The sequence below is a fragment of the Pseudonaja textilis genome, chromosome 4 (assembly GCF_049901715.1).
Source record: "Pseudonaja textilis isolate UNSWEBS1 chromosome 4, rPseTex1.2, whole genome shotgun sequence".
Classification (NCBI taxonomy): Eukaryota; Metazoa; Chordata; class Lepidosauria; order Squamata; family Elapidae; genus Pseudonaja; species Pseudonaja textilis.
The window spans coordinates 27,023,764-27,051,563 of NC_141993.1; the positions used below are offsets into that span (position 1 = coordinate 27,023,764).

The 27,800-nt window shown below is 33.6% G+C and overlaps 1 protein-coding gene across 1 annotated transcript in view; it reads left to right on the plus strand.

Moving 5' to 3' along the window:
* Positions 1 to 27,800, plus strand: part of CC2D2B (coiled-coil and C2 domain containing 2B) — a 51,082-nt gene that overhangs the window by 13,858 nt on the left and 9,424 nt on the right. Inside the window, exons 13-28 of the mRNA XM_087932456.1 lie at positions 850 to 997; positions 1,898 to 2,045; positions 3,636 to 3,774; positions 4,719 to 4,919; positions 6,020 to 6,112; positions 9,886 to 9,980; positions 10,562 to 10,732; positions 11,957 to 12,059; positions 14,407 to 14,516; positions 15,234 to 15,330; positions 15,826 to 15,924; positions 16,045 to 16,227; positions 16,837 to 17,040; positions 17,293 to 17,382; positions 23,826 to 23,939; positions 26,238 to 26,372. Of these exons, the coding sequence (XP_087788582.1) occupies positions 850 to 997; positions 1,898 to 2,045; positions 3,636 to 3,774; positions 4,719 to 4,919; positions 6,020 to 6,112; positions 9,886 to 9,980; positions 10,562 to 10,732; positions 11,957 to 12,059; positions 14,407 to 14,516; positions 15,234 to 15,330; positions 15,826 to 15,924; positions 16,045 to 16,227; positions 16,837 to 17,040; positions 17,293 to 17,382; positions 23,826 to 23,939; positions 26,238 to 26,372 (2,130 nt within the window). The remainder of the gene's footprint in view (positions 1 to 849; positions 998 to 1,897; positions 2,046 to 3,635; positions 3,775 to 4,718; positions 4,920 to 6,019; positions 6,113 to 9,885; positions 9,981 to 10,561; positions 10,733 to 11,956; positions 12,060 to 14,406; positions 14,517 to 15,233; positions 15,331 to 15,825; positions 15,925 to 16,044; positions 16,228 to 16,836; positions 17,041 to 17,292; positions 17,383 to 23,825; positions 23,940 to 26,237; positions 26,373 to 27,800) is intronic.

Here is a 27,800-nt window from a genome sequence, read left to right on the forward strand (position 1 = left end):
GGCAAGAAAAGTTGTAAAATGGAGCAAGATTTGCTTAACAAATTTCTACTTAACAACATAAATTTTAGGCTCAATTGTGGTCATAAGCTGAGGACTACCTGTAATGTGCTGTGATTAGTAACCTATACATTCCAGGAGATTAGGCCAGTTCTTTTACAAATGTACATTGGAGACTGACATTACAATATCTATGGTGTTCTTATATGGTATCCACCAATCTTCATAATTAAAAATAACCCATTCAAAAAGGGCAGAATCTCATGTGGTAGCTATGCCCTGTGCATTTTTTTGTTAACACGTGATTTCAAACCATTGATTTTGTTTACATTTTAATTTATTTAGTTTTTACAACATTGTGCCTTCGTTATAGTGTAAAATCATGCAATGCTGCCCTCTGTCTGAAAAAGTGATTGGCCCCAGATATTATTTATTTATTATTGATTGCATTCTATTTTGCTTTCTTTCTCTGATTGTTCTATTTTTATATATTTTTTGAGAACCAAAGTCAATATACATGGCAATCTTTTCTAATTTTATTCTTCAAAACCACCACCACCCCTTGACATAGGTTGGAATGAAGGAAAACAAATTACCCAAAGCTACTTAGCAAACTGGGAAGATGGGAACCTTGATCTTTCCAAAAACTCACTCATTATAGTAGATTATCTCTGCTTATGTACAAGCAACCCATGAAAAAATAATCTTTTAGATCTAGATACATGTATTTATAATATTAATCTTATTTATATAAAATATTTTTATTGTGGCTTTTTCTTCTTTTTTACTTTGGTTAATTAGTTTCAATTCTTCTCTAACACAGATTGTTTTATATTATATGATATATTGTAGATTATGGAATCAAATAAAAACATGTTGTTGGCCAAAGTGTACTTACCTCTTCCTAATAACTGTATTTTGAAAAGCAAGGATGTTTTGGATGAAGTCCAGTTTAGCTGTGAACAGCAAGTTAAACCTTCAGATGGAGCAGTGGGAAGCAGTAAGTTACTACAGTAGTATTTCTTCAAATTATTTACTCTGTTTCACTACATGTTTTTACAAGGCAGATTTTCAGTTTCCCTGGTTTTTTTTTCTCTCCAAATTTTAAATACAAAACAAAAGAATTATTTGGTGTTAATTTTAGAGGCAGAGAAGGATTAAGTATAATTTTGAAAAAGATGCCTCTGAGTTTTGCCTTTTTTGCCTTGGTAAAAATAATTTGTTCATTCACAGCAACTTTGGGCTTCTTACAGAGATGCTGCTGCTTTGCACTGTTTTCTATAATGACCTTGTCATGCAATGGAGAACTGTAAAGAAGAAGCAGCTTCTGTGAAAGGCTAGCATTGCTGAAAACATAGCTAAGGCTGAAGTCAAGCATAATATATAGTATTTAGGTTCAGATACATTTTTAAAAACCGCTTGTAACAGTTTCCAAATGTAACACTTTTCTCCCTAAATTATTTAAAATTATTTTCAAAGCTGTCCTTTTGAAATGATTTGGTTTTTTTAATTCCCATTATTTTTAGTGATATATCTCAAATAATCACGTGAAACCTTAGTAAATTAGTGGTCCTCATGTTTTCATTGCAAGCTAAAGTATATTTCAAACATGTGTGGGAACAGACTATAAGGCTATGATTGGTGAGGTGAAGGGTCTTTGTTTTTCTGAACCATTTAAAAGCAGATGCACATATACCTATTTTTATCAGCCAGATCCATTTTATTGTGACTAATTTGGCCCTAATTTTAAGCTCCAAAATTTGTCATTAGAAATTGAGCAGCCTATTTGTTAGTCTCAGAAGTTAGCACCTAAAAGTTACATATACCAATGAATATGTGGCATTTACAGTGAGATAAAAATCTGGTGTTGCAATAGTGTTTGTTTATGTTTATATTGTAGATGTTCCTTTTTTTCTTGGTGAAAATCAAACAGAAGAATTATGCATTATGACATCAGGAAAATTAATGTATTCTTTATCTTGGACAGTTAGTGACAAGGGAATTCCTTTGGCTCCTACTATTCAACAAGCATATATTTCTTCCAACAGGTGATAATATTTATGTATTATTTTCACTGTTTGCTTTTGTAAAAAAATATCTATACAATCTGTTTTTTCCCTGCAATGCACAAACTACCATGCCGTGCATCTCTTTTCCTTGTCTTGGAAGGAATCTAAGAGTTCTAAGTCTTCATAAAAATAGCTTGTGTATTTTCATAAATTAAGGAAATATCTGTTTTTGTTTTGCCTCAGTAATCATGTGAACTATATTTTGAAACCAGGATGATAGAATGAAGCTAATCTAGTTGCATATATCTGTGTTACTTCTGCACCCCAGTTTGAAGTAGTTACAAATTGCAGGCTTTGGCTTAGCACAGCCATGCTTAGCTATTTCTACAAGTCTCCTACCCCTCTCCATTCCAAGAACCATTTTATTATTATTAATTTTATTGGAATTCTGAAAACTCATAGCTTCTCATGACCCAGTCCAATTAACTAGGCATGGAGGAAGCATATTTATATACAGATAGTCACCAACCAAAATAGGGATTGGCAAATCTGTTATTAAACAAGTTATTAAGCAGTCACTAAGTGCGATATTACATTATCACACTAATTTACAATGCCAGTTCTAGTTGCAGTCATTAATGAGATCAGTGCAGATCATTAAATTGATGTGTGACTGAGACTTCTTGCCAGCTTCCTCATTGACTTTGTAAATAGTGATCACATGACCATGGGGAATTGCAATCATTGTGAATGTGCATGGTTTGTCAAGCACCTGAATTGCAATCATATGATTTCACGAATCAGTCGTAAATCTCTATTTTCAGTGCCATTGCAAATTCAAATCATCACTGAATGAGTGACTGGTGAGTGAAGACTCTGTAATGCACTTCAGAGTTTGCTCAGAAAGTGGGGAAATGTTGGCATTAAGTTTTTGTACTGCATAGATCCTGGACATAGATGACATATATTACTAATCTTCTTTCTATGGCATAACCTGTCTCCAGATAACTAGCTAGGAATCTATCATGGATGGCCAGTTGTAAGCATGTCATATATTAATTTGCTTTATGCTTAATAGACATCATTGGAGGGCCAGTGGTCCTTGAGCTTTAAGATGGGCCTGACATGAAATTTTCCCACTTTGGGCCTACACCAGAGTCTAGATTGCAGTTTCTTCTCAGAATGAGGACACACCAATATTACCAATGCAATTTACATGTTCAGCTTATTGTCATAGCTATTATTGCTACAAAGGTTTCCTAAAATCATCCATAAATTTAGATCTTGGCTAAAGCTAAGAGGTATACACTTTTATTCCCAGTAATTATAACTTTCTTAAATTCTTTTAGGTGCAGCACAATATTGCTGTCAGTAGCTTACATTTCAGGTATATAACCCTACTGACTTTTAAGGATGTTTCCCACACTCTTATGATTTAAGGACCATTTCTACATCCTTAAATTAGTAGCACTGAGTGTATAATTTAAAGTCTTGGAATCATCTTGCAGTTCATATGCAGTGACTATTTTAAACTGGCAAAATAAATCTATATTCTTTCACAAAGATTTCTTTTTTCCTATTGTGGCATCATAATGAGACTGTTATTCCATATTAAGCTTTTTTTTTTAGCATACCAAGGAACATCAATTCAGGAAAAGGGACAGGAATTTGGTGGCATTCTGATATCCAAAAACTAATTGACTGGGCAAAAGACATAAGTATTGACCCGAATGATCCTTACTACTCAGATTTGTTTGAATTAATTATGGTAATGATGACATTTCTGTAATGAAGTTTCAAATTCTCTGAAAAACTGTGTAGTAAATGTTAAGTAATAGAATCTTCTTTAATTCTGAATAATAAATTAAGGACTTTAACTAAATCAGGATTTTGTAATAATTTTTGATAACTAAAAAGTCTGAATATGTTGTTCCTTTTTTACTCTTTATGATCCTATTGCTTATGTATTAATTTTATAAGAACCAAGTTTACAACTTTTTGTCCTTTATCCAACTTGTTTCATTGTAGCTTTGATTCCTCCTTAACAAACATGAGAGTACAAGTAGAGTTTATAGACATTTGACAAAACAAAACTTTACAGCGTGAGCAGAAACAAAAGGAGAGTTTTTCTTTCATAATTCAGGACATTTTAGTTACCAATTGAAATTGATGGGCAATAGACACAAGACTGGTGTGGAAGCAGTTGTACATATAATGTGACTTATGAAATTGACACTCAAAATACTTGTAGTGATTAGTTTATAGCTTAGGTGGCTATAAAATAAATTAAATGGAAGAATAAATACGCATTTGTAGATATTAACTAGAAACACTATAATTATAAAATGTAGCAGATGTTTGAAACTGTGAGTATCTTGCTTTGAATTCCTAGATGCATCTACTTAGTTATGTTTTTAGAAGATGACTTTTGTTTGCCAACAAAAGTTTTCATAGCATTTAGCAACAGTTCTACTGTTTCCATACATACGTATCAAAAAATTTTAAAGAAAAAAGTCAATTATTTTCTGAATAACTTTGTTTTTCCAAAACAATTTAGCTCTCTTTATGTTTATTTAGCGGCAAAATCTTTGCAGATTTCATTTTATTTACTCCTCTTCAGCTTATGAGCAATGTTCATAGCAGTAATGTTTTTGTATTTATTGGTTGTATTTAGCAAAATTATCCCAATTTATATTTATTATTTTCTAATAGTATGCACAATCTCAGGAGAAAAGTGATTCAAAACATTTTCGCCTTGAACAACTGCAAGAATTTGACTTTGATATTGCAGAAGATATTCAAAATTGCAAACGTTTCCGGCTATTACAGCTTAGGAATTTAGGACAGTTAGGCTTCTACTGTTTTCAGCAAATTCCACTCTTTGACAAAGAAATTCCAGACACAATTTTTCAGGTATTTTACTTTAAGAATAAAGTTTAATTTTACATTTTCCTTTTACACAATGTTCTACTTTTACCTCTTCCAATGCCTAAGGTAGTTGATGTTGGCCTGGTTCTCAGTGAGGCCATAGCAGCTAAGGGAAGTTGGGAGACACATCCAAGCTTCTTTGGAGGGTTTCTGATTATGGCTTTGTATATGTGCAACACCACATACACAGCTGAGCATTTAAAAGAATCACAGTGTTAGGTAAACAAATAGATTGGGGAGTTGGGAAAAAAAACAGAAGCTTTTTACAAATTCAGTTTTTCTCCTGGATCAACATAGGTTCCTTTTGCTTGTTTTTTCCTGCACCTTGCTTGCATTAGTTACACTATTTATTCATTCTATATTCAATCCTCATATTAAGAAGTGTCATAAGAATTACATGGTTAACAAGTGTTGGGACATTTTCAAATACTTAAATTATATACAAGCAAAAATGAGGTACTAAAATATTAGATTTCTATAGTAATATGTAGATATCCCTATACGAAATGAATAGAAAGTACTTGTCAGGATTCTGAAGATTGTCCTAATTAAATCATGAGCCTCGAGCCAAGCTTCAAAAGAATCAAAAAGATTTATTAGGAGCAACATGTCTGGCGCTAACCTGTATGAAGCGAACTCTGAGACATGTAATTTACTATCACCTATGATCCTGTTTCCCTCCACCCCCCCCTGGTTTGTGTGATAAATCAGATTCTCCAACAAAACAAATTCATAGGCTGGGTGTCATCAATCACAGTCTCCAATGAAGGATTTTTGGGGGCAGAAGATCCAGTACCCTAGGCTACAATCTCCACAAAATAAGCATGGAATGTGCTTCTGGCCTTCATCAGCCACACTGCTCCCTCAGGCCTTCCCCCCTCCTTCTTATGGCAACTCAGAAACAGGCATAGAATGATTTATGAGGTGACAGTATTACTCTAAATGCTAAATAATTGTTATTTAAGACCACAAAAATCTATATCTTTAAAGATGGTAGAATATAAATATTGTGACTTAGATGCTATCTTTTGGTTGAACAGGCTAGTGTGACTTTTAATTGATAAAAACAATCCACTTTTTTTCAGGAACATGGAGGCCAATTGGAAAAGGACATGTGTATGACAGATATGGATCCTATTTCTGCACAAAGAAATAGTTCTGCCAACTTTGTTAGGATGGTATGACAGTTTTCATATATTAGAAAATGAATGGCTGGAAACTATTTATTGCACTGAAAATAAAACAATGTAGTATTCCATTTCTATCAAACTTAAGGACAGTTGTCTTAAGATAAGTTAACCTTTATTGTCACCTTTTTTTGTGAACACATTGGTGCACATTAACAAATTAAATTCTGATGTCCACTCTCAAAAGTAAATAAATATATAATCGTACACATATATGCAGACACATATACATATGCTATACACACATACACACTAAAACTAATCACACTCCATTTTGAATACATAGCAGAAAAAAGAGTCTTGAGAGTTGACAAGGTTGATTCCAGGGGTGGGATGCAAATATTTTTACTACTGGTTCTGTGGGCATGGCTAGGTGAACATGGCTAGGTGGGCGTCGTCATGTGACTGGGTGGGTATGGGGTTTTTTTTTGCAGCCCTCCCCGGGCTCCATTTATTTTGCCTCCTGTGTCTCAAGGAAGCTTCCTGGAAGGCCATTTTTGCTCCCAGGAGGCTTCCCTGAGGCCCAGGAGGCAAAAAATGGAGTGTGCGGGGCACCCCCCCTTCACATGTCCCTTTTTGCTTCCTGGGCCTCAGGGAAGCCTCCTGGGCGAAACAGTAAGACAGCAAGGGAGATCCTGGCACAGCTGATTGTTGGAACAGCTGATCGTTGGGAGGAAAAAAATCCTGTAAGGAGTGACTGGTCAGGGCGGGGTGGGCATGGGAGAATGCAGAGTGATGTTGTGCATGCATGCAGTGTTGCGCATGCATGATAAAAACTGGATGGGGAGGGAGGGGCAGGCAGAGAGGGGCAGGGCCAGCCAGGGGCACAATTTGCTGGTTCTCCGAACTGTGCAGAATTGTAACAACCGGGTCTACTGAACCAGACCGAACCAGTAGAATCCCACCCCTGGTTGATAGTATATCGTACAAAGCTAGTTGTTCTGCATGAAGCCTCTTCCCAGAAGGTAACAAAGAAAACTGGTCATGGAGAAGTTGTGTAGTGACCATGACAATCCTCCAGACCCTGGTTAAGCAACACTTATATGTCATGTCCTGAATAGAAGGAAATGAACATCCAACAATCTTTTCTGCTATCCTCACCAGTCTCTGCACAGCCTTCCTATCTCAAACAGTAATACTTCCAAACCACAGAGTAATGATATGACAGGATGCTTTCAATTGTCCCTCTATAGAAAGAGTCTTCTAATGTTATATATGTATATTTTTCTGAAGTATATGCTGCTTAGGATATAATTGCTGTAATAACATCAACATCAAAATACAGACAGTTTCTCAGAGAGTCATGATTTAAATCCATCCATAAATCATGTGAAACAGAAATAAAATAAGTAACATTGCTATATCAACACAAAAATTGCTTAGAGTAATGCATTGCAGTTATATTGTTAATACAAAATCTGCGTATTAAACAGTATAAAATACATTCATTTAAATCTTGTGCACAAAGTGAGAATTCCTATTCATATAAAGCCTCACATTTTTCACTTTAATTTAGTATAATGCAGTACAACTTTATTATGTCAGCCATTGATCATAGACCAAACAAGACTATATAAAGCCATAACAGAAAATATGTTTCTACAAATACTGCATTTAAAACTAATTTAAATAATTCGATTTAAAATTGTACATTTAGTTTTAACCTAAAAATAAGAAGATATTGAAAATACATATGATTATATTTTCGTTTAAAGATAATATGTTCTTTAATTAGAGCTCTGTAAACTTTGTCACTATAATCTGCAAGTGAAAGCAAAGCATTAAACAAATCCCAAACAATCAAAGTTAAGGGAAATGTATTGCAACGAAGTTAGATGCTATTTTGAAAAATTACCCATCCAAAACACCAGAGGTCATTCACTGTATTCTTAATACAGCCAAACAAGCTTGAAGAATAGATTTAATTATTTTTCCAAATGTGTTTTTTTTTCATGTTAAATACCAGAAGGGGCTTTTTTCATTGGCAAATGTACTGAGATCCAGTGGTGGAGATATGACATAAAGGCTAGATTTTAAAAATGACCATGAGTCAAATTATACAGTAACTGAAAATAATCTGCAGAAATTTGATAAAGCTAGATATTTAAGAAAGTTAGAAAACCAAAAAGGAGAACAAGGAGACTAGTATCTGTTTCTTTTTTTAAAAGAGTTTAAATTTTAGAAAAGAGGGAAACTATTACCTTAGTCCAATTATTTAAAATTCTAATAAACCACATAAATCAGTAACCTCCCACTCCATAACTGATTTTAAAGATATGAAACTAATATGAAATTAGTATATCATTTTAAAAAAATTAAATATCTTATCAGTCTTTTCTTTATGCCTTTTCTAATGGATAAGCCATCTCACTGAAGCTGACAAAAATAAACCAACTAATGTCCAAACATTAGAACTTACTCTTCTCATAGTTAATTATTAAATAATATTTAAAACAGCATCCAAGCTGGTAGATCTCTATTCAGACATTAAGGAACATTTCAAATAATGATCATATCACAAGCCTAAATTAAAGTAATAGATTTCTTTTTCCTGCTTTGAAAATTTGTACCATATATATAGAGATTAAAAAGAAGTAGGAAAAGGACAGAACCATGCTTAACCATACAAAATACTTGTTACATTATATATTAAATATACTATTGGGTAGAATCTCACTTGAATTTGGGTATTTTAATACAAACACACACCTTCCTCAGAACTGTGTGTTCCAATTAGGATTAGACACAGACCTATTATATCTTACATATAATAAGATGTTTTGGTTTCTTTATCTCAAGCACTTATCTTGCACACAAGAATTAATCCAGTTGTGCTGGCCCAACACAAGAATTCATCATTCCTGTCATTCCCTAAATTTCAGTACAAATTGTATTGTACTGAATATAATTGTACTGAATAAAAAAATAAAGCACAATATAATTTATACTGAAATTTATATCTTATCTTGCTTTGTTTTTGCAACATTCAGTCTAGTCTTGTTCTGGAAAATGGAAATTGTATCAAATTATTGCTTCTAATAAGATGTTGCTTTTTTTACTAATTTAATTTTAATGAATATAATAAATATAAAGCCTACTTTGAGGTCTACTTTTAAGAGCAGAAAGGATGCATGTGAATTGAACAAAATCCTGCTTGCAGGTGGTTATTCTTGCTCACAAAGACATTTAATTTCTGACATAATTTAATACAGAAGAGGAAGGATTTTGCTACCAAATATAATGAAATAAAATTTATATCTCCCTCTAAAAACAAACACTTTTTTGTTCTAAAAATCATTTGTTTCCTTATTTAGGATCTGATCAGGCATGGATCCCCAAGGGCAATATGCATTTTTTGCAAAATGCTTACTCAAACTTCTATCTGCTTTAAAGCAATGCCTGCACTAGATAATTCACTCTAAATGTATTGATTTCTGCTGGCACTTCCAAAGCATTGATATCTAAATACTAATAAAGAGAATATTTGTAGTTCAGGGTCTCTAAGCTTGCTTGTTTTCATGCAGACATTTCATTATTCAAACTTGGTAACCTCAATGGTGCTAGTGTGATGGTTTAAAGCACCCATCTGTGCTAGCACTAATGATATTACCTAGTTTTGGTAATGAAGTGCCTGCAAGGAAACAACCAAGCTGAAAGAATACCAAGGAGCCCTCAACATCTAAATACATTTTGTTTCTGGCTTAAACTCATGTTGATTAAATTTTGCAGAGAATTTATGCTTTTTTTTAACTATGTTTTTTTAGATGCGAAATCAAGTTGGAAAACAAATTTTGACCATTAGGCACAAATTTAATTTATCAGATCTTGTGAGTGATTATGAAGAAATTATATCAATGAGGTAGGCAAATTTAAACAACTTATTTTAAAATGGCCCAGGGTGGGTACAAATGCTTAATATGAACAATATAAAATTCTAAAAAGACTTCTTACTACATGAAACTGAAAGGTTAAAAAAATAGTCTGAAATATCTCATTTATTATTGAAACACTAGAACAAATATAGTTTTTACAACATTATATGCTTTGTGGTGTCTGGTAAGTAGTATAAAATATATGAAATAAAATTCTTTTATAAAACCAATTGTGCATATATTTCAAGATTTAAGAAGTGGTAAATGCCATTCCCTGCTGTAGTATCATTTACACTATGACATCAATGAACAGCCTGTTATTAGCAGGTAAACTGCAATAATAAAAACCTTTTGGGTACACATAAGGGCTTCTACATGAATTGGAACCAGCAGCATCCACTGGGAGAGGGTAAAGAAGACAGTTGCAGCCATGTGATTGATGCCCCCACCTTTTATATGTGCATGTGAAGTCAACACGTATACAAAAGGGCTTTGATTGTGGTGCTGCAGCCATCAACTTGACTTTTTCAGTCTGATCAAAATAACTTTATTTCTTCATTTATTCTAGCCAATTGAGTAATGCAATTTTCAAGCTAAGTGAACGCAGAAGACATCTGAAACCACAAAGGAAAGAGAGACGAAAGGTTGCAGCCCAGGCAGTCTCGGATGGAGATGTTAAGCTTCTTATCAGAATATTGAGAGCATACAATATTCCTGCAAGAAAGGCCTCAGCATCTAAGTAGGCGCAACATTCAATGAATACAAACAAGTTTTTTTTAATAATATAGTAAAATACTGGCTGTTCATTGATATTATAATAAAACAATAATTCGGTAATCTACAATAGCTGCAGATTATCTTGTGGTGTGCATGATTAACTGTAGATCAGGGGTGACAAACTCATGTTGTCATGGTAGGTCACATGACATATCATGACTTTTCTTTCCCTTTGCTACAGTTCTCACATCGTTGTTTTTTTTTACAATTTCCATAACACACTCTGAGTATGAAGCTTAATTTCAGAAGTTGTCTGTTATTTTGAAATAAGAAACACATATGTCCAAAAGAATAGCACTTACTACACTACTGTCCAATACTGTCCAATTACCAGCTCCTTTGCATTGATAGAGGAATGAATGAATCAGCAAACCTATTTATGCTCACTCGTCTTTTCCCTATTGTCTATATTATTTTGGTGGATATGTTTGACTGCACCCAGTAACCTCCTCTAAACAATATTATTTGTGTTGCCCCACATACAGATTCTGTGCTAGAGCCAAACATCATTCAGAAAGCTTCAATAATTTGGGTAGGAACCCTATCTGCACACTCAAGGAGAATACTCCTTCCTTTTTTTTCTAACTAGAAAGAAAACTTGTATCAAATAATATTTATATTAATGCATTTACTAGCCCTAAATAAATGATGCAATTTCTAATCATGAGAAAATATATGAAATGGAACCATAAGAATGTAAATCATGTTTCAATACATGAACATTTCTTCTGAATGAATATGTGACATATTTTTCAGTTGCCTTGTTTACAGGGGAAGAGTATCTAGGTAATAGTTTGCCTTTATATAACACCTGTATTTCCTGAAATTTCTATACAATTTATTGCTACAATGCGTTAAGAGAGAATGAAGTTATAGTAGAAAATAATCTTTGATTGATAGCAATTGAAACAATCTATTAGCAATATCCATATTTAGCAACAAAATGAAAACTTTGCTGATGTGACTCTTCTGATTAGACTTTTCTAAAAATGTCATGCCAACTTATATTTTATCATGCCCCCTTAGTGCACTGCCTTGTATCAGCAAATTTGAGTTACAACTTTTACTCAGATTTTCTTTAGATTAACAGTCAACCTATTATTATGCATTAATAGACAGGGGGTTGTGGTGCATTTTAATGAGAAAAATTGGCTGAAACATATATATTTTATTTTAATATTCTTAGAGTTGCAGTTACTTATTCACCATCATACTTACCAAATCGCATGTCCCGAGGCAGACATATTCCATTAGGTAGTTCAGCCTATGCTGCCGATCTTCTCTCCGAGGTAATTATGTTTTTTTTCCTTTTAAAATATGTTCCATTTTTCTCTGTATGTATATAAGCATTTTCCTAAGCCTTGAAAAAAGCAATAATAAATCTATATGGTGGTGTGGTAGCAATGTGGAAGAACATTATATTTCTAGGAGTTTTGATTTCCCCTTAATATTAAGAAACGTCTAAAAGTTTAGAGCTCATTTTGAGCTAAGTTTCTTGTTTCTCACTTTTGTTTGCTAAATAAAGAAGGTATGTGTGGGAGGTGCAAATCTCACATACTATAGCCACAAAGCTTTTCTTAATCCCAGAGTCATATGCCACGTGGTCAAGGTCAAGCCTTGCAGGCTTATGACCATAAAAGCAGGGCCATGAAGTCATAATAATGGGTTTTAATAAAAACCCTAGTATTGACCTTTAACCTGGGAGCTACTACACAGAATCTAGAGCAGAGCACTGTGGAAATTAATCCCATTTGAGTATCTCTGCTGTATTATTAAGAAGCTCCTGACAGCTTGTAAGAGATTACGTATGATTTCTATCTTATGCCTTTAAATCCATTTATTTAAATTAATAATAATGTTTAAACTTTCTTTTTTTCCTGATATGTTTGATCTAAAAGAACCTATTGCCTGGACACCTGGTCATTATCTTGACACTTGGCAAAACAGCCAATTGCTTTAAAATACTACTTTGAATAAATGAAGACCTTTTAATTGATCCTAACCCTTTTCTGTTTTCAGGCCCTTGGATTAGTTTGCTAACGTGCATGTAATTCAATAGATGGATTTTAAAGTTTTCATTATGGGGGCATATGCGGTTTGGAAGCAGCCAGCAAAAATACAATATCTAGGAACATAAAAGAATATCCTTAGCTGGATAGTATTTATTAAGGCCATCTCACTAGAAGATGTGAAGTCAATTCCTTTACATGTCTTAAGAAAATGCAAAATGTAAAAGACTGTAGAAGAAAATAAAATTTGTGGTTATGAAATTTGTAGTTTGGATCTGGATTAAATATTGAGGTTTTAATGAAAGCTTTAGGGAACTTTTAAAAATGTATTTTAACATGTATAAAGTAACTGTTTTTACAGCAAGACAAGGGTGAACTTTTATTCTTATTTTATTTTCTATATAAAAACACGTGGCTATAATATTTACTCACGTTTGGGTGTCAGAATCCTGGGCTACCTACAAAGCACTTGTATAAAGTTTTTATGTACACTTAAATTTTTCTATTTTATCTATATTAATATTTGCATACAGACTTTAATGATTATTGAAACGTTATGGGCCCTTCAGGTACTTTCTAGTTGCCATTTTCAACTGAATTTTACTTTATTTTTTATTAATTTTTGATATTGTATTTGTAGTGCATAATTATATGTACATAAAAAATGAAATTACTATAACTAATTATAATTTATGGAGAAAAGCACTGAAAACATCTGGAAATTGTGATATGGTCAGACCAAAGTACCAAGGAAATCTGAGCACTGATCCCTGTATTAAAAAAATAAATTATTCACTTTATAATTGAACTGTGAGAATTTAAGGAAAACTTAAACTGTCAAAGTGAAAATGAATTTGATGAATTAGAAATAAATAGATGAGAAGAACAATCCTTGAATGCATTTGACATAATACACTACTTGGGGCAGTAGTGTCTTGATTAGAAATTAGAGGCTGTGGTTGTCATCCTCCCTTAGGCATCAAGACCATGTGGGTGACTTTGGGCCAGGCACTCTCTCTTTGAATTTACTCCCCCCCCCCCAAAAAAAAAGAGTTATTGTTATGACGAGAATAGGAACAGATGGGTGGGTTATTTTTATATAGAATAACCCACTGCATTATTAAAGTTCGGAAAAGGGGCTCAAGAATTTTTACAACTTGTCTCTCCATTAGGACAATATTTATCTGAAAACAGAACTGGATGGAATTGTGTGTGTGTGGTGGGGAAAGAAAGCAAAAGAAGTCTTGACTTTAAAAAGGGGCAGATCAGATCCAGGGTTATGAAGAAAAAAAAAATCCTACCAATGCATTCTCCAATATAAGAGGCAGTGACTTGGAATGTTGGTTAACTGCTTCATTGTAAATCCTTCTTCCTCCTCCTTCCTGGTTACTGTGAGTGAACTCTGTTTAAAAGGTTAGAAAGAACACTGGCCGCTGCACTTTGCATTCTTTCTGTACCTTACCGTATTTTGCGAATTGTTTTAGCATAAGTAGAAACAGAGTAGTTTTGTGTTTAAGTAATAACTGCTTTTTATACTGTCCACAGTGTGAAGAGAAAGAGGTTATTCAACTTTACTAACTGTTCTTCCTTTCTCTTTTAATATGGTAAAACATTTGCTCTGTTTTAGGTGACTGTGCATCCTTTTGTAGAAGTTACATTTCAGAAAACAGTTTATCAGACTAGCACTGCAGATGGCTCTCATCCATGCTGGAATGAAGAACTTCAAGTTGATTTTAAGTGAGTTAACATTTCAACTTTAATAAAGTTTGTTTTAGTAAGTTGAATGTGGCATTTAAATTACTCAGTAAAAATTCCATGTCTCCGGTATCCAAATACTTCTTGCACTGCAATCTGTTCCATTTTCTTAGACATTGGATCTCAGTTGTACATTATCTGCATATAGTGGAACATGATCCTAAAACAATGATTTCTTATTTATTACCTGAATGTTATGAGGGATTTGCTGTATAAAGAAAATAGGAAAACAATAAAACCTCGGTTTAACAGATCATTCAGGGAACAGTATGTTATATTTGATGTTTGGATAAATCTAAACTTGTATCATTGGCATCAGTTTATCATTTTCCTAATTATGTAATTGTGCTATATCCTTTCAATTGAGAGTCAATTAAAACAGTAGATCATTGATTCAAGATTATCTTTGTTAAATTGAAATTTTATTGCAAATGCCATTTAGTCAACTTTATAATTATGCAAATGATTTAAATTCACACAAATAAGTTCAATATTTTCTAATTTAGATATGATTTCAGAGTTTCAAATGGAAACATATGTATGCAATTGTACAAAAGATTCACAGTTTCTATATAGCACAGTATATAGTTTAATAGCATTATTATGAATATTTTACTATTATTTTTAATGTGTATATGTTTAAAGTAGAAAAATATAACTCTTTTAAATTTCATTTCAAATATTTGTTGTTTGTTTCAGCTCTCCAGCACATGATTACACCTTTTTAGGTCTATCTAAAATAAAAGACAACATAAATATTAGCATTTTTGATGAATTTGTGATTGAAAAGCATGAGGTAAATTGTGTATTAGAAAAAAGAATAAACTTTTAAATAAGGAATCATAAACTGATTTGTAAATATGTGTAAGAAATCAGAATCAATAGTTTTTTTCATTTTGATTGAAGAATGAATAGAAAGTTATCATTAAGTCCAGAATATAATTGTAATATTTCTTATTATATTATTTAAGAAAAGAGAGTATTATGCATAAATTCTGTTCAGAATGCTCTACCTCATTTTGTTCCTTGATGTATTTGTTCAGCTTTGTTTGGTTAACCAAATTATTAATGGAGCATATTGTCTTGGCCAACATGATTCACTCTTGTCACTTCCAGTTAGATTATTTTAATATTATATATGGGACTACTCTTCACAACCATTCAGAAGCTGCAGTTGGAGATACTGTATTTTTTAAAATGCACATACACTATCTTGCATTCTCTACCTTGCACATAAATACATGCATTAATCTAAATACAAAATATTAATCCAAGTTATGTATTTAACTAGGATGCCTGTCCAAATAGTTGCAGTGGTCATTCTTACATAAGAAAAAACTGGCTTGGATCAATTGTATTTCCTTTCTCTGCTCTACTTGAACAATCTAAGGTAATAAGGAACAAGAATTATGGTTTTAAACATGTCATTATAATCTCTGTAATGCAACCATCCCATCAGATGTTTACTGTGACTTTATTATATCTATTTTTAAAATGTATGTGTTCTCAGATCTGTGGAACATTTCAAATAGATATGCCATCTGTTATACTTGGATATACTTGGAGTAAGACATATGTACCTCCTAAAGAAGAATGTTTGGGGCAGAACCTGAAAGAATATAGCTTTTTAACCATCTTTGCTACTATTGAACCTCAGTTATCTTCTGCTGAAAATAATTTAGAACTAGATACGGTAGGCATTTGTAATTATCTCATTTGATAAGTAAGATAATTTCAAAATATTTTTTCTAATTATAAAGTACAATATATAGATAGTCCTCTACTTATAACCGCAATTAAACCCAGAATTACAGTCACAAGGTATTGTGGTTGTAATAGTGGTGGGATTCAAAAATTTTTAATACCGGTTCTGTGGGTGTGGCTTGATATGCGTGGCAGGGGAAGGATATTGTAAAATCTCCAGTCAGAGGTGGTATTTGCCGAGTCTGAACTACTCAAAATTTCCACTACCATTCTCCAGAACTGGTCAGAATCTGCTGAATAACATCTCTGGGTTGTAAGTTGAAGCATGCTTGCCTGGGCAGTCATTTAACAAATGCTGTGATTGTTAAGCAAATCTGTTTTATCCAGTGGCCACTTTTTTGCTGGAAACTGGAAGTTAACGCCAGAAAACTGATGAAAAATATTGAAATTCTGCAAACGGCTGTAAAGTGAGCCAAGCATCCAACATTTAATTATGTGATTATGAGCATACATATGCAGCTTTTGGGAGGGCTCATCATAACTTCAAACTGTTGTTAAGTGGTTGTAAGTTGAGGCTTAATTCTGAATATATATTTAGTTTGCAGATCATGAAGCAGAAACACTATTGCAAAGAGCATATATTTTTAAGCAAACATGGAAAGCAGTGTTTCCAAAGAGAAGGATAATGACTTCAGTTTTTAACAATCAGGGAAGGAATATTTTAGTAACTAAGTACATTAGCCCTTTGAATCCACCACAACTGTTTCTAGATATGTATCCAAAAGATCCCAATTCAACTTCTGTGAGTATGATTTATTATTAAATAAAAACTTTCTGATTTCATTAAATATGGCCTTGAGTCATTTCAGATTATTATTTCTGTCTAGATTTTTCTGATGTGCCAATTAGAACTTTTTCTTTACGTTTGTTAATAAATGTAAAAAATATAATACAATGAATAATTGATGGATATTATAATTCCAAATAAAACAAATCAGTCAGATTTCCTGATTTGATTTCCTGCTGACTGGATTTCATCTTATTTATTTTCTAGGACGTTATATCACGATTTGTATCTTTAATTCCTTGTATAGCAGATACAGTGGATGAAAATAATGATGTTGATGTGTGGATGACATCAGAGGTACTGCCAAATTTCATAGTAATACTGCTCTGCTGATTTATAAAAATTGGTTTTATTTTTATGTAATTTGCACTGATAGCCACCTGAAGTATTTATATGGAAGTTAATATGAATGCATGGTTCTTATACTTTTTCCTCTTAGGATCTCTTCCCACTTTTAAAAGTTATGAAGGACCCCAAAAGAGTTTCTGTTTATATAGGTTATATTTATGAATATACCATATTAAAAATTAAAACTGAGGCTGGCATATAATTTTGATTATGCCAATTGTGAATTTTGTTAATTGTAATATTATTTGTTCTATTCTGAATTTAACTCTGTTTGAGTAATCTGCTAGATTACTCAAGTTTTAATCAGTTTGATTCTAGAGTGAACCTAGGAAAAGAAAAAAAATATTGGGTGATATGGTACTTATGTTCTGGTGAAAGGCTTAAATGTCATGCTGCTTTATCAGTTTACAAAAACTAGTTCACTTGAATTATAAAATACCGGGAATGTGTTTTCCTGCAAAGGAGAAGATATTCTTAGAAATTGTTCTCACTTATTCTGATACGCAATAATACAAAAAAAAAGTAGAAACTGACTATCTAATAAAGAACATTCTGTTTCCAGATTTGCTTCTGTCTTACTCTGAGATAGGATATATCACCAATAGCTTACTAGCTTTTCCTCTCATGTTTCATACAGTTACCACTTACCTCTATCTTGTTAGTATGCTTTTTATCCTTAAACCCCTCTTTGGATAAAGAACAAGTTCTTCAAAACTTTGTGTGCACTATATCTAGTACTGAGGATCAAGGAAACCCAAAAGGTTCTCAGATGAGGAAGAATCCATCGAAACCCAGAAGAGCGGGGAAAAAATAATTAGCTATGGAACCAAGTCCTCTCAATTTCAGTACATTTTCCCCATCTGACATAAAAATATTATTTCTTTCTTTTCTCTCCTGGTAAGTCTTAATAGCAGAGAGCTGACATCCCTCCCTAGAGAGGGTAGAAGTTTCTGAAATATAGCAAAGATAATCATCTGGACTTCACACATCACTATAAGGAGCATATTAAAGTTCCTCTACACCAAACCGTATTAGATTAGAAAAATTATAATTAAAAACAAAGCTTCAAATTACTTCCTCACAGATCACAAAATATTACATTTCTAGCAATTGCTTTGCCATTCTATGAATAACTTTCTCTTGTGTCTTCTTAAATTCAGAATTATATTGTATCAAATAACCTCTAATAAAGATTTTACTTGCATTCCAAGTAAATTCCCAAATCGGTACCTTTACTTAAATTATTTTTTAAAAAAGTCTTTTAATTTGTATTTGCAGTCCTCAGCAATATCATCTTTCAGGAAAAACATTTCATTTTTGTATATTTTTATTTATTTATTTTTTACATTTCTATATTGCCTATCTCCTTCCATATGAAAGAATAAGAATGTTTTTTTATGAATCAGTTATTATCTGAAAATAATAACTGATAAAATCTATTAAAATTTATGAAATTTTAACAGCCAAATCACCTGAAGGGTAAATCATATCTGTCCTTGAAAAATATTTGTGTCTTTCTGAAAAATAACTGTACTTTTTAAAATGCTATATAACTTCTCCAACAAACCTGCCATGTTAATCAGTTAATACAAATTATATGTTCAATTGACAATTAATAGACAAAGCAGCTCCATTTCTCTTTTTAATATCTGCTGAAATTAATTCTTTACCCAAAGTTTTATAGGTCAAATATTTTATATCCTTTTTATTGTTATGATTCTCTTCTAGGCAGATTGCTTTAATTTTTTTCAAATAATATATATTTTTTCTTTTTTGAGGAGCATTTGCTTCATTTATATTCCATATAAAACAATTGTAATCCATAATTAGTTTTAAAAGTTAAAAAACTCCAAATCTGTAGTACCTGTTTCAGTATCATCTTTTTCCAATTCCCACAGCAGTTATGACTGCTGTGAAATTCTTTCTATGATTTTTATTTCTGTTTTCTCCAGTTCTTCTTTATAACTTTCTAAAAACATCCGTTGCCTTTTGAACAGTCAAATCTGATTCTTTGTTCTTTGAAAGTAAGCATTGCAATTTATCCCATTGAAAAGGGATTTTTTCTGTTTTAATTTTTCAACCAAAAGGGAATATTATTTCTTCTTACACAAAATTGAGTTGGGAATCTCTTTCCCATAATTGTTGGGAAACAATTATATCAGTATTATATCAGTATATTTTCAATATTGTATCCAAAAATAAGGTTGTCATAAAAGAATTTGGAGGATGAAAGAGAGGCTGTTGTTAGAATGGAATATGAGGCTTCGGTTGTAGTTATAAGGATTTTCTCAATATCCCAAAGGTGCTTTTTTAAAAGGCAACTGGACTTTGTTTTTCCTTGAAGATTTTTCACTTATCACCAAAGGTTTTCTCAATAGTGCCACTTCTTCCATAATAGGAAGAGTTTTGTTAATCTTGACCCTAGATCTAAGCAAAGAAAAGACCTTCAATCACATTTAGTTTTGACAAGGGATAATAAATGAGTCAAGATTCAGCTTTTGTGGCTGATGCTAGTTCAGAATATATCCAGTTTGTTCTGAATATGGCTTTTAGTTCAAAATCTTCATTTCTTTCTTTGTCAGATTTTTAAAAAGACATTCTTTGTAAATGGCCAGGATATAGATATTTCAAAAATAAAGCGTTTAGGCCTTTACAGTCTTGCAAAGGAGACAATTTAAGCAACACTAAAATGGAACTTTTCAATAAAGACATAGTGTCTTGATCACTGAAAATATCATGTAATATGAAAAACAATTGGCATAATGCCAGCCCCCTACCAATATAGATTTATAAATAATTTATGCATCAGTGAGGGTGCTCAGTAATAGATTAAGGAGTGCTTTGCAACCAAAAGGATAATTATACTGTAAATTTGGTCTCTCCAAAGTGTTTCCAACTTTTCTTCATGGTATTTCTGGAAAGAATGTTATCTTTAAATCGCACAGACAATGTATATTTGTTGAAGGCCACCAAGGAGTTCTTTCATATCAAATATATGTAGGATCCTGTTCAATATTCTTCACTGTTCCTAAGAATAGAGATTAGAGATTATTGCATTTAGGGAAAAAAATGGAATCAATTTATCAGATAAAGATAGTTTAGGATTAAGCACATTATATCTTCCTGGCAGCCTACAGACCAAAGATTTCCTTCCCCTTGACAGGCCTCCAGATGAATTCACATGCCAGTCTAACTTCTTTGTTATCATTTGTTTGCATATTAGCTGCAATTCAAAGCCCTCTCCCTTGAGTTCTTTCTTCCATGCTTAAATTATTCACTAGTGTTTTAGTAATGTTCATAAATAATGAATTTGGGTAAATATTGGAAAGAGTAATCTCTATCTAACACCAGATTGGGGGAAGTACTCAATATGTAATATGTTGAACAACAAGATGAAGTCAGATCCAAATCTAGAAAAAGCCTAGAATTTAAACATGAAGTATTCACAATTGATATGTCAAAATTTTGTATAGTTCTGTCTTCCGTGCATATAATTATTGTTTGTATGCAAGCAGGGAAGCTGCTCAGAGTCACTTCATGAGTTGAATGGTATAAATAGCATTAATTTAATAAATAATAATAATAATTTACTGATTTTGTAAGTTCTGTTTTAGTAACTTCCAGGTAATGCCTGGAATGCAGGGGTTTATTGCTATACTTGTTGTGAGTCTGATATGCACTCACCTTCCCCCCCGCTTCCATACTGTATTGGAGATATCCAGAACTCATAAAAGACTACAAAACAAAATTGACAGACCTACTCCAAGACTCCACATAAAAACCCATAAACACGGACCCAACCATATATCTGAAAAAAATAACCAAGAAGAAAATCATAATCAGCCACATGAGCAAAGAGATCCAACAGACGATCATCCCAGGAGAAAAATCTTCCAGATGCCCCAAACTGTATGGCCTCCCAAAAATACACAAAGAATGCATACCTCTCAGACCCATAGTCAGCTCCAGAGGAGCACCACTACAAAACCTAGCTAAACACTTAGCAAAGCAGCTACAGCCCCATGCTGAAGCAGCAGCTTCACATGTACAAAATTCATACCACTTCTTGGAAATGATCAAAGATCTACATGTGGAACAAGAAGATCTGCTTGTAAGTTTCAACGTGGTTTCACTATTCACTCAAGTCCTGATAAAAGAAACACTTGGAATCATCAAAAATAAATACCAACCAGCTAAACACCTCATGGAATTAGCAGAACTTAACCAACACATATTTCATATACAAAGGACAAAGATACCAGCAAATTGAAGGAGCCTCTATGGGATCACCACTGTCACCTGTCATTGCAAACCTGTTCATGGAAGAATTTGAATCCAGAGCCCTGGCTAATGCCACCCACAAACCCAAACTATGGTTAAGATATATCGATGACACATTTGTGATTTGGCCCCATGGAAAAGAAAACCTAAACAATTTCCTAACACCTAAACAGCACACACCCCAAAATCAAGTTCACCATGGAAACGGAAACAAACAACTACCATTCCTAGATGTACTAATCTACAAAAAAAAACAGATGGCAAACTAGGACACACCATATACCAGAAGAAAACACACACCAACCGCTACCTCAATGCCCAATCCCACCACCACCCAGCACAGATAAACTCCGTGGCCAAAACACTTATCGCCAGAACCAAACGCCTGGCAGACAAGACACACATTAAGACTGAACTATGCACCCTGACAGCCAAAGGCTTTCACAAAAGCAAACTCACTGGCTTGATCCACAAAAACACAAAGACATAATGGAGACCTAGAAGATGAACAGACCCAGGGAACAGCTTTCCTGCCCTACATAAGAGGTACTACAGACAAAATCAGTAAGATACTACACAGGCATCACATGAAGACTGCCTTCAAAACAGACAGAAAAATAGCAGCCATCCTAAGAAACCCCAAAGATAAAATTGACCAAGGCATATATGAAGTCCCCTGTGCATCATGCCCTGCCACATACATTGGACAGACCAAGAGAAGAATAAGTACCTGCCTGGATGAACACAAAAATGCAATAAAAAAGCTGGAACACACTTCCTCACTAGTCCAACACATGAAAGCCACAGGTCATAGCATCAACTTCAATGGCACCAAAACCCTAGCCACTATAGAAAACCCCAGCTACAGAATTATAAGAGAAGCCACAGAGATTCAAAAAAGACCAGAAAGCATGAATAGAAGAGATGATTCCACCAGACTGTCAATTATCTGGAAGCCTGCACTCACAAACAAAAAAATCTCTACACCACAAGCCAGGCAAACACCTGGGCACAAACAGATCCCCCCGATACCTCCAGCTCAAACACACCCCAACCAGGCACCCAGATGAAACCAGCTTCCTAATAAAGGATAGCCGTCCATTTACTCGGAGCCAAGCCACACTAAAAGCCTCCAATACAGGAACACAATGTTGCCAGCCAATCAAGACAAAAAAAGCCACAAAACAGACAGAAGATATTAGAAACACCAATCAAGCAGAACACAGCAAATTCCAAGACCAATAAACACAGACCAAGACTCAATCAGGATGAAGAAAAAAACATTCTGGAACAGCAGTAGGCTAGCCCCAAATTTAAAACTGAAACAGCTGTGAAAGTCTGACTCACAGATGAACACAATACAGAAGCCTGATGATGGCAGATGAGATTCTGCCGAAACGTTGCTATAACTTTAAAAGCACAACTATAATGACGTGGGAAAATACCCGAACAAAGCTGAATACCATACCATATGTGTGTGTGTGTGTGTGTGTGTGTGTGTGTGTGTGTGTGTGTGTATAATCAGAGTGTAAAAACTACCATTGGAGAGATATTTGCCTTTATGCATCATTGATCAATTTAGCCATTGTGCACATAATAGGCCCATCCACCCACCTCCCACCTATAATTAGCTCTATTGTTTTTACTTCAGATATGTTAATCGATGGAGGCTTAATTCATATTGCTTCCTCTTGTCATGCCCCACTTGGGCTGCTCATCTCCAAGAAATGGTGCTGAACTGTCAGCTGTTGTTTTGGAGGCATTCTCTTTGAACCCCTCCTTCACACCAACGGACCTCCACCTCACAGGCACACTTGATATATCAACCAGATCCATTTGTTGTTTTGCCTGTGATCTTGTATTCAGCCCGGCTTCCTCATGGACAATTCCTCATTGTCCATGTCTATTATGGCTTGAGGCAGCTCTGCCGGGCTTCTCTATATTTGGCCCAGACTGGCTACGCCATTATTTTTGAATAATGTATGGCTACCTGAAATACCTTGCTGCTTCTAAACTTCTTCATGATAACTACTCTGCTATTGATAATGACATTACATTGTTATTATGTATGAAGAGAAACTTACATTAAAAAAACTATCTTTTTTTTCTAGCATTGCATCGAATTGGGTGTTGGTAATAAAGAAGAGCATGCAGTGCTTCTGTGTAATTATCTTCTGTACATTGGGAAAAAAGCCTGGGTATTGTTAGGAACATCTGTGTTAGAAGTAAGAGCAAAATAATTTTTGAATTAACAAAATAATTAAAACTGTGCTTTTCAGATATTCTAAACTACACAATGAGTGAAACTGTAAAGCAGATTGAGATTCTTATATAAAGAAAAGCATTAGCACGTATGTTAAATCAAGCAACTTAAGCTATTTTAAAGACGCTTTCATGGGTTTCCATTCAAACCAAATGATCTGATCTGAAAACTGAATTGGTCTTGATGTCACAGTATTCATTAGCATTCATTAGCATATGTGAATATGCAGTGCTTCTAGCTCAGGGATAGTGCATAAAGCCAAAATGGAAAATAATTAATTAACTTCCACAATGGAAGAATGATTAGAGCAGGGGTGTCAAACTCATGTTATCACATGATGTATCAGAATTCCCTCCCCCCCTTAGTTAAACCAGGCATGGGCGTGGCCAGTGCATGGAGCATCCGGTCCACAGGCCAGGAGTTCGACAGCCCTGGATTAGAGCAATTGATGGAACAAGTGGAGTTCTCTAAATGAACCACTTTAATGAAAGAGAAGAGTACATCCAATTTTGTTTCTATCTGGAAACTGGTTAAGGATTTTATGCTTGAGATGGAGGAAAATTAAACTTTGACTTTGGGATTTGTTTCTTACTTCACTGAAGTATTTTCAAATTATAGATATAGTGCTGTGCATTGGGGTGAGCCTCTGTGACTTCCCCCAACCACTGCTCACCTAGCAGTTCAAAAGCATGCAAATGCAAATAGATAAACAGCTAACACTTTAGTGGGAAGGTAACAGTGTTCTGTATGCTTCGGTATATATTATATAGTCATGATGGCCACATATCCACTGAAATGTTGTCGGACAATGCTGTCTAGGCTAAGAAATGGAGATGAGCACCCCCTCCTAGAATTGGACATGGCTGGACAGGGAAAGCCTCTACCTTTCTTTAATATTCAACACTGAGCAAGTAAAATGAGTATAAAATAGGTCATAGAAATATAGCACCTGTAAAAAGTATGTACCGTGAATAGAATTAAAACTAAATGACATTCACTCAGCATTGGGCCATGTGAACATCATTTTCTGTCATTAGCATGACTGAACTTTAGACAAGTTTTCTTTGTTATAGAAATGACTAGTAGTGTATACTGATTATGCAAAGTAAAAAGTTGAGACTATAATATTGTGATGTTCATTCTACTCAGTAGTGGGCTGCTCAGGGTTCGCAGGGGTTCAGGAGAGCTCCTAGATAAGATTCTGTGCAATTTGAAGAAACCCCAAATCCCACTCCTGGCTGCCCCCCCTGCCCCCTCAGAAGTCCCCATGTGGCTGCAGGTAAGTGCAGGGCGCATGCAGAGGCTCAGGGAGGGCGAACAACAGGCCTTCTGGAAGTTTGGGAAGGCTGGAAATGGGACCGATCCGGCTTCTAGAGAGCCTCCGGAGCCTGGGAAGGCCGTTTTCGCCCTCCTGGAGGCTCGAGGAAAACCTCCAGAGCCCGGGCAACGCGAAAAGCCCCCCCACTGTGGTATAGGAAGCTGACTAGGCCAAGCCCACCATGGCCACACCCACCCGATTCTACTGTGCTCAAAAGTTAAGGCTTTTTCCTTTTTTCCTATTTATCTTACACTTCCTTATTTCCCCTTTTCTCCCTTCCCATTTTCCTACTATTTTTATTTTTATTTTATATTCTAATGTTTAATAATATAACAGTATAATAAAAAAGAAATAGTGCATAGAAATGTTATACTGGAAACAGTTACATAGAAAAAAATACATTTGGCAAGCTGAATAACAATTACATATTTGCTGCAGCTTTAAAAAATAATTTGCCCAAAATAGTTGGTGGAAAAATTATTTGCATGCATATTGTACCAACACAATTTCAATTTACACTGATTTGCACATCCAGTTGATTTTTTTATTTAATTTCAGATTTAAGAAAACTCCATTATAGATATTAAGGATTTATTTCAGAACAAGTTATTTCATATGCATCCTATTTCAACAGCAAAGAGAAATAGTTACATACAATAATCTTGAAATAGAATGGCCAAAAATGGGAAACTGGAAATGAAACTGTGCTATGATAGTTTGTTGTGTGTTGGAATTAATATTTGGAGAGCTACAGGTGTTCCTGTTTCTACCTTGCATATATCAGTGTTCTTATTCTAAAACTTAAATCAGATATTTACATTAATGTATGTAAGGATTTTTTTTTCAAAAGAATGTTACATGAATAATTTATTAAGTAGAAAATATAATTAAATATAACATTGTTTATTTTGTATTTGGAACGAATAAACATTTTGTTAACAGGGGAAAGTAGCTTATGTTGCAACACAAGAAAATGGAGAATATTTTCTGTGGAATCCCCTGAGTGGCCACTGCTATAAGCAGTTTGACGCATTTTGCCCCCTACAGAGTGTTGATTGCTTAATCAGTTGGGAAAATGTAAGTATTTATAATAAGATGGGTTGATAATGTATATATAATCCTAATTTATCCAAGTGATTATGGTATTATAATTAATGTGATGGGGGAGTGGAAGAGATGAGTTATATTAAACATTTCTTATATCTCTGTAATTTTAAAAAATCTAATGTAAGCAAACAGACTACTATCCCATCGTTTCTAATTAAAAAAATTCTTGGACAGCTCTCTCCATTCAACCTCCACACACCTTCAGTTGTTTTTATGATCTCTTGCTTTACCTGGAAAAGTTTCACTTCCCTAAGCTTTTAGCAAGTGTGAAGATTTGTAGCTCAAGTAATTGTTTGGTTTTTCTGATTGTCACCAAAAATAATTAAATTTAGAAAATGTCAGGCATAAGATAAAAGCTTTCTGTATTTTGCAATCTTAAAAACTTTGTGCACTATGATGAAATGTATATATAAAGTACATGGAATGTGCAGTTCATATAATGAAAATCTGAGAGTCAGAAAACCATTTTTCCATCACATCGTTGGCTAAGGAGATCCAGCCTTCTACTGTTAGAAGTCAGTCTTGGTTACATTGAACAAATATTATAAATTAAATTCTTCCAAAACATGACAAATTTGTAAATTTTCTTCTAGCAGGTCCCAATTGGAAGAAATTTTCCCCAGCACTATTCTCTAATGTCAAACCTCCTCAGTTAATATTACTGCGAACAAAAATTTCTGAGACAAAATTTAAATGAGAAAATAGGGAGGAAAAGATTAATCACTTTCTTGTATGTCCTATAAAATGTGGGTTCTACAGTTACTTTTATTCAAAAGAAATAGATTGAACAAGAAGCACACATTTTAATTATCTATTTTATATGACATTTATTTTAATGTCTCAGGATAAGAAACTCATGGAGGACTCAAAAATAAACAATACTTGTGTATATGGAAAGAATTAGTAATACGCTTGAGCAAATAAAAACTATTTTCTAATGTAGCTAAAATTTGAAAGCTATTATTTTTAAAAAACATATTTCTCTTTCTGAATATGATGCCATTAAACTGAAATAATTTTTCCCTATTTTATTTCTATATATTTTGCTGATATTAGTCAAATCTATATGTTTAAGTTATAAATTACAACTGCATTTATGTGCAAGGAAAAATATTGAATGAGATGACACCAAGAGTTTTGTATCTTGTAGTGAATTTATATAAATTCACTATATAAGTGAAACATAGTATAATGAATATAAATTAATGTAGGAGAAATAAGAAATCTATTTTTTAGACTTCTAGTAAAGATACGTACTCACAACTTTCTTGATACTTAATTTCTTACAAATTAAAAATGTGTCACATCAAAAATGTTATAATATTTTAAAATCATGTTTTTTAGATTGAGTTAGATTTATAAAAATATATAGTATATAAATATAAATATATTTTGTAA